This window comes from Pteropus vampyrus, unplaced genomic scaffold (assembly GCF_000151845.1).
Source record: "Pteropus vampyrus isolate Shadow unplaced genomic scaffold, Pvam_2.0 Scaffold352, whole genome shotgun sequence".
In the NCBI taxonomy this organism is placed as follows: Eukaryota; Metazoa; Chordata; class Mammalia; order Chiroptera; family Pteropodidae; genus Pteropus; species Pteropus vampyrus.
In genome coordinates this window covers 61,847-69,353 of record NW_011889133.1, presented here as the reverse complement: position 1 = coordinate 69,353, position 7,507 = coordinate 61,847, and the positions used below count along the sequence as shown (strand labels likewise).

At 38.2% G+C, this 7,507-nt stretch overlaps 1 protein-coding gene across 1 annotated transcript; it reads left to right on the top strand.

The window, feature by feature from the left end:
• The first annotated feature begins 5,778 nt into the window (after positions 1–5,778).
• Positions 5,779–6,717, top strand: LOC105304733 (olfactory receptor 5B3-like). The gene has a single exon (XM_011378995.1). The coding sequence runs from the start codon at positions 5,779–5,781 to the stop codon at positions 6,715–6,717; it is 939 nt and encodes a 312-aa protein (XP_011377297.1).
• The last annotated feature ends 790 nt before the right edge of the window (positions 6,718–7,507 follow it).

Here is a 7,507-nt window from a genome sequence, read left to right as displayed (position 1 = left end):
AGAAAGAAAGAAAGAAAGAAAGAAAGAAAGAAAGAAAGAAAGAAAGAAAGAAAGAAAGAAAGAAAGAAAGAAAGAAAGAAAGAAAGAAAAAGTTTTGGGAGCATTAAGTCTAAACCACCAGCATCATGGCCAGATAAAAAAAAGATGTCGGACATCCAAGAATTTTGCAAGTGATTTATACATCAAATAGGGGGAGAAAGACGTAAGCTATTCTGAAAGGATTTAGATTAGCTATAGACAATGGGGATGGGGGAAAGGGAATCAGGGCTGGGGCAGCAGAGTCCATAGCAGAGTTCATAAAATTCATGTGTAAATAAGAAGTGGAGGCTCTTGATTAGATGGCACCTGGCTATTCTCCTTTTTGAATAATTGCAGAAATAGCCACCTGGAAATGAATCCTAAATTCCAATGGATATACAGGAATGTGAACAGTGTTTTGTCAGAGCTGGTCTACAGCTATTAACAGGCTGTTTTGTCTCTGTCCCTCACTCTCCCGCCACTGTAATTTTAACTTAGAACATCTCAGCATTGTTTTTATTGTCAGGAGCAATCACCCAAAGTCTTTGGACTTTCAGTGCACTGCCCTGGGGCAGCCAGCATGGTTCTGTAAGATTGGATGAAGCCACATAGTCCTGAAACTTCACCCACAGGAGGAAGGGAGAGGAGGGGGGTGTATATTCAACATCTCCCACCTTAGAGTGCGTTGCCCCAGGGAAAAGAGGCGGGTGGTCTACTACACCTACATGGCTCTGTGACATTGGGAGAAGATGCACACTCTGAATCTTTTCCCCAAGAGTAATGGAGAGGAATGGAGCATATATCCAATGACCTGGCCTATTTGTGCACTGCCCTAGAGAAAAAGAGTGAATGTTTCACTCCAGCCAGCACAGTTCTAAGAGATTGAAGGAAGATGCACAAATGTAAGACTTCTTTCCCAGGAGAGACAGAAAGGGCTGGAGTGTACACATACATTAAAAAAGGGGGGGCTTAGAAGCTCTCAGAGTCTCTAGCTAGGCTAGTTGGTGAAAAGCCTTTTCTGATTAATGTCAGTATATAAAATTGGGGAGAGTTATTGTTTCTTCAAACGTACTGACAACAAAAGCTTCAAGGAACATAAAGAATTAGAGAAATATGATACAATAAAAAGAATAAAACGAATTAGTAATTGAACCTAAAGAAATGGAGATCTGTGAATTGCCAGAGGAGGAATTCAAAATAATCATCTTAAGGAAGCTCAGTGAGTTACTAGACAATACAAATAGACAACTAAACAAAATCAGGACATGATACATAAACGAAATGAAAAGTTCGACAAAGAGATAGAAACCATGAAAAAGAACCAAACAGAAATTCTGGAGCTGAAGAATACAATGACTGAACTAAAAAATTCAGAAAGAGCTTTATAGTCGACTTGAACGAGTAGAATCAATGAACTTGAAAATAGGTTATTCGTAATTACCCAAGCAGAGGAGCAAAAAAGAAAAAAAATAAAGAACACCTAAGTATTTATGAGAAACCATAATACAATATATGCATTATAAGTGTCCCAGAAGGAGAGGGTTGTGCCTGCGGAAACAGTAAGACTAAAGATTACCATGGCAGGAGAAAAGTGTGTATGCTTCAACCAAAATATCGATTCTTCCCACAGTGCATTGCCCAGAACTATTACGTGTCTCTCCCTATCTGAAAAAGGGGCAAGCACACATGGGTAAGCAGATCAACTGTTTGAGTTTCACTATTTTTTATGATCCATGCAATATCAATCTCTATAAGTAACAAATATTAATATTTAACCTTATAAACTACCTGATATGTGATAGAAATAGTGCTACACTTGGTACTATGTCATGTGATAATTTTGAAAATCCATTGGAGATGATGAGATAATTATTTTTTTCCTCCTATCTAAGAGAAGTTGAAGTTTGAAGAGGCTAAGTCACTTACCCAAATTTGAATTGTGCAAATGAGTACACGGAAAACTTGGGTAACCATAGCACTTACCTGCTTTAATAAGAGTGTAATGAGTCAGCTTGGAAATGTGGGCTCAGAGGTGACTGTGCAAAGGAAGGAATAAATCTACCTCATTTGTTGGAGAAAAACATCCCCAGCACAGAACTGCGTAAGCGTTTTAAAAAAAGGATTTGCTAAGTAGGCTTGTTGAGATGTCTTTGAGAAAGAACAGAAATGAAAATGATATAAAAGTTAAGTTACATTTAAAAAAAAATGTTTAAATACCAAACACTGGTAAAAATGTAAAACATTTTGAATGAATCATTAGTGGGAATTCGAAATGGTAGAGCCACTGCAGAAAATAGTTTGGCAGTTTCTCATTCAAATAAACATATACTTACCATATGACCAAGCAATCCAACTCCTACATATGTTTCAAATGACATGAAAACCTATATTTACACAGAAATGTTTAGGCAAATGCTTATGTGAGCTTTATTGGTAATTACCAAACACTGGGCCCAGCACAAATGTTCCTCAACTGTGGAACAGAGTAGGCAGACGTTCCATGTTGTCCATGTAACAGAATGCTACTCTGCAATAGGAATGTTCCAGTGTGGCACAGACACCCAAACAGATGGACCTCAAGTGCCAAGTGAAAGATTACAGACTCAAATTGTCTATATGCTAGGATTACAGTTCAAGACATTCTCACAAAAGCAAAATTATTTGGACAAAACACTTTACTGGTTGACAGGGGTAGTGGGTAGGAGAAGGGGTTTACCAAAAGAACATCATAAGAATTTGTTCAGGTGATAGTGGTTACTTGACCATACCTTTGACAGAATTCTTAGAACTATACACTAAAATGTGGGTATCACTGTACAAAAATTATGCATTAATTATAAATTCACAAAAATAACAAGAAAACACAAGTAATACAAAAACATGTGTAGGAGGAAAATAATCAGCATGTCCCCACAGGCAGTATAATTGCTTCTCTCCTGAGAAGGTGAAATGAGGTGCTGTAGACGCTCTCACAGGGGCAGTTCCCAGAGAGCTCCATGTCTCTCTAATTCTCTCCACATCCCCAAGCCGTAGCCTTTGAAATCCCAACATGACTCAGTGTGACATCACTTTGGAGGGACCAGTGTGCATGCTGAACTCATTTGGTGATCATCGATTCATCTGAATGTTTATACTTTTTAGTATTCCAGGATTCGCTATGAACCTGCAACCATAGTCAGAGAAAATTATGTGGATCGACTGTAAAATGAGAATCTCTTGTTGAGATTATTTACAGGTATTCTATTACTGGTTATTTACAGACACAGTTCTGTGAATTACATGATAGAGGTAATATTATTATGTTTATTTTACAAATAAGGAGGAGGTAGGTGCCTCCTCTAAGGGCACAGGAAGGGTGCATGGTAGGTTCTGGAAGTGAACCATGTTAATATTCTTCCCTCCATTTTCCCCTGCCTTAGAGACTTTGGAATCTATGACCATTACCAGAGAGAGAGCTTCTCTAATAGTATTTGTGCATATTCTACAGCTGACGTTCAGACTCACTATTCAGAATTGACTGTTGTTTTTTTTTTTCTCTACTAGCAGACAGGTAAGCATCTATATTCCATGAACATTTTTAGTGAGAAATGTAATTCATGCAAAACCAGTGGGGCAGCTACACCTATTTTGAGTCATTGGAGAACAGAAATAGATATCTTCAATGTTTTTCTGGAATAATGAGGTGAGACTGGGGTATTGATGTCAAAATTTCCACCAGTAGGGAGCTTACTGATACTTATGAAACATCATTCTGCTTTCCTAAAACTATGAATAAAAAAGTAACATAGATGATCCTCTGATTGATCAAGTAGTAATTTCATCTTGTTTACCAAATGTTGGCCCTCTTGCTGGAGGCAAAAACTAACAAAAACTAACAAATAAACAGAAAAAGGAAAAGAGTAGAGTGATCTTTAAACTACAAAAATGTCTAATATGAATTAACAAGATCCAAACTGCATTTTAAATTTTTGCCTGTAATCTCAGGCTTCTTCTTACTAGCTCGTCTACACATGTTGACTGTGAATGGCTGCAAACATAGGTTTTTGATTAGATGAAAAGTGGATTTAACTCTTGAATCTTGACTCTCATCCTAGCTGTGTAATTGTAGAGCATCACATAACTTCTCAAATCCTCAATTTGCTTAATGGTAAAGTAGGAATAATAATACTACCTACCTTACACACACACACACACACACACACACACACACACATGCACGCACACACATACACTCACTTACATATAAAGCCCTTATTGGTTATAGAACATACTATATGGTTAAGTGTGATCATGTGTGTTAAGGTTGGCAAATATAATATTGTCATGGGATAGCCTAGTGAAGAGAAGTTGCAAAAGTTTTAAGAGGAAGATGTTAGTAGTTAGCAGAAGATATATGCCTTTCAAATTGAAATTAAAAGATTTCAAATACTGCCCCTACACAAGAACATATTCAAATAAAATATTTTACACCATAGTGATGCCTCCAAAATCTATAGTCTAAAGACAGCTCATAAACAAGGAACTGTCGCCCCTGATCTCTGTGAGTCTGTTATGAGATGACAGTAATGATAGAAAGAATGAGTTAAAGAAAAAGGGACTATTTCAAGCTCAAATATGGACTCCAGGAAGAAATTAAGCAGAATGGTGTCTCACATGGATTTTCTGGAGGTGAAGCAAAAATAGACAGAGAAACACTGGAGACATAAAAATCTCAGTTGCGCTAGTGTGCAAGAAACATGAAAACTCTTGCCCACCTAAAATCTGCAGGTCGCCACACATTTTTCTCAAACCAACTTAAAGATAATCATCTTATCCTAATAGTAATATTACAGCTAGCACTCATCCGACTATACTGAACACCCAGCATTTCATTGTTTTTTTAATGTACTACCTTACTTCATTCTCATACTAATACTACAAATAAAGTAGATCTCATTACTGTCTTAATTTTGCAGATGGCTATCTGAGGTTCAGGTGAGTTAGGTTAGGATAATGATTCCCAGGTAGTAAATAGTAGGGCTTGATATGCACCTCATCCCAGAGCCTGAGCTCTATAGCCAAGGCTTAGCCTTCTCTTCAGAATTGCCTCTGTTGGTTGCATGTGCCCCTACCGCTCCAATGATCCTCCTGCATCTACAGTGCTTCTATCTATCTCTCAGTTACTTCACTGTGAAGCCCCAAGCACTGAGTTTGAACCAATGGAGGGGAAGGGCATGTAACTGGGTTGAATTCAATTTGATTTAAATACAGTTTAGACCATGGGACTCAGGAACCGCTCAATGTGGGTTCAAAGGTTGGCTTGGGTCCAAAGCACAGCTTGTCAATTAATATGTGGAACATAAAAAATTACCCAACCTCTTGTGCATCATAATTTAGATGAATGTAATAACTAAACGAACTCATAATGTTCTCAAGAGGATATAATAAATATACATTTAAAATGTCTAGAGCAGTTTCTGTCAGGTGAGCAACATGCAAGTATATGCTTTTAGTAGGCTTGGGAAACATGAATTGGCGGATATGTTCACTCTGCACAAGTCATTCATTGAGCTTTTTAATTTTCTGTATCTCAATTTGCAAACTTATAAACTTTAAAATTGGAGGGATGATCCATGAAGATCCTTCAAATTCAACAGTGTAAATCTATACATAATTAATGCATTGAGTTTCGCTGTCAAGCCTATTTTTATTGGAAGACGTTCCTTTGTTTAGTTCTGTTTCTCCTCATAGCGACAGAGCATTTTGTGCACCTCATCATTTATGAAGAACAGGACAGAAGTGACACAGTTCATCCTGCTAGGACTCACCGATGTCCCAGAACTGCAGATCCCCCTCTTTATCATGTTCACCCTCATCTGCCTCATCACTCTGATTGGGAATTCGGGGATGATCGTGCTGATTCTGCGGGACTCTCGTCTCCACACTCCCATGTACTTTTTCCTTGGTAACCTGTCTGTGGTGGATATGTGTTACTCTTCAGCTGTCACTCCTGCAGTCACGTGTGGATTCATTCTAGAAGAGAAGGTCATCTCCTACAATGCATGTGCTGCTCAGATGTTCTTTTTTGTAGCCTTTGTCACTGTGGAAAATTACCTCTTGGCATCAATGGCCTATGACCGCTACGCAGCAGTGCGCAAACCCCTGCACTACACCACCACCATGACGACAGGTGTGTGTGCAGGTCTGGCCATAGGCTCCTACATCTGGGGTTTCCTGAGTGCTGCCATCCTCATTGGGGACACATTCAGCCTCTTTTTCTGTGAGTCCAATGTGATCCATCACTTTTTCTGTGATATTCCAGCAGTCATGGCTCTATCTTGCTCTGATAGGCATGTTAGTGAGCTGGTTCTTATTTATGTGGCAAGCTTCAACATTTTTTTTGCGATTCTGGTTATCTTGATATCCTACATATTTATATTTGTTACCGTTCTAAAGATGCACTCCTCTGCAGGATATCAGAAGGCTCTATCCACCTGTGCTTCCCACCTCACTGCAGTCTCCATCTTCTATGGAACAGTCATCTTTATGTATTTACAGCCCAGCTCCAATCACTCCATGGACACAGACAAAGTGTCCTCTGTGTTCTACACGATGCTCATCCCCATGCTGAACCCCTTGGTCTACAGCTTGAGGAACAAGGAAGTCAAGAGTGCATTCATGAAGATTGTTTTAGAGGCAAAATTATCTTTAGGATTGTGATGTTAACGTTGTACAATGTGCAGTCACCTAGTTTCATTAAGGCCACAGTGAAATTAAGTTCCTGAATGATAGCCTTACCTATTCGAAAGTCTCTTGTTTTGAAAAAAGTGAACATTATGTCCAGAAATATATTTTCCTTTACAGCCTATAGAGGCAGCATGACTCTTCCAATGCATTGATTTGTGTCCAGGGAAACTGACTTGGGAGTTCTGGATTCCAGACTGTGAAAGAAAATAGGTATTGTTTAAGCTTTGTGATAATTTGTTATAGCAGCTCTAGAAAACTAATACAATTCTTGCTTAATTTCCCCTACAGTATAATCTTATATTACCATGGTTCTTTTGTAAAATGAAGAAACTAAGATGGGCGCAATATTATTTTCTAAATTTCAGATTTCATTAGCTTTCTACTAATATCCTTTCTTCTTCCTGTATTTACTCGTCACATCTCTTTAATTTCTTCTCATCTGTGACAAGCTCTCTGTCTCTCCCATATTTTGCTGACCTTGAAAGTTTTGAAAGTGCTGGTCAGGTATTTCATACAACATCCTTCAATCGTGATTTTTTTTTTTTTATGTTTTCTCATGATTAGACTGGGGTTATAGTTTTCAGAGAGTAATACCACTAAGGTAAAGTGTTTTTCTCATTATATTCTGTCAGTGGTACATGCCATCAACGGGAATCATCACTGATGATGTTAACCTTGATCACAAGTCCAAGGTACATTTTGCAAGTTTTCTACTTTGTAAAGTTACTCGCACACGCACCCCTTTTTTCTATACTCTGTTCTT

Bases quoted from the DNA above. Each gene is read 5' to 3' on its own strand.
- LOC105304733 (XM_011378995.1), top strand. From the start codon at position 5,779: ATGAAGAACAGGACAGAAGTGACACAGTTCATCCTGCTAGGACTCACC.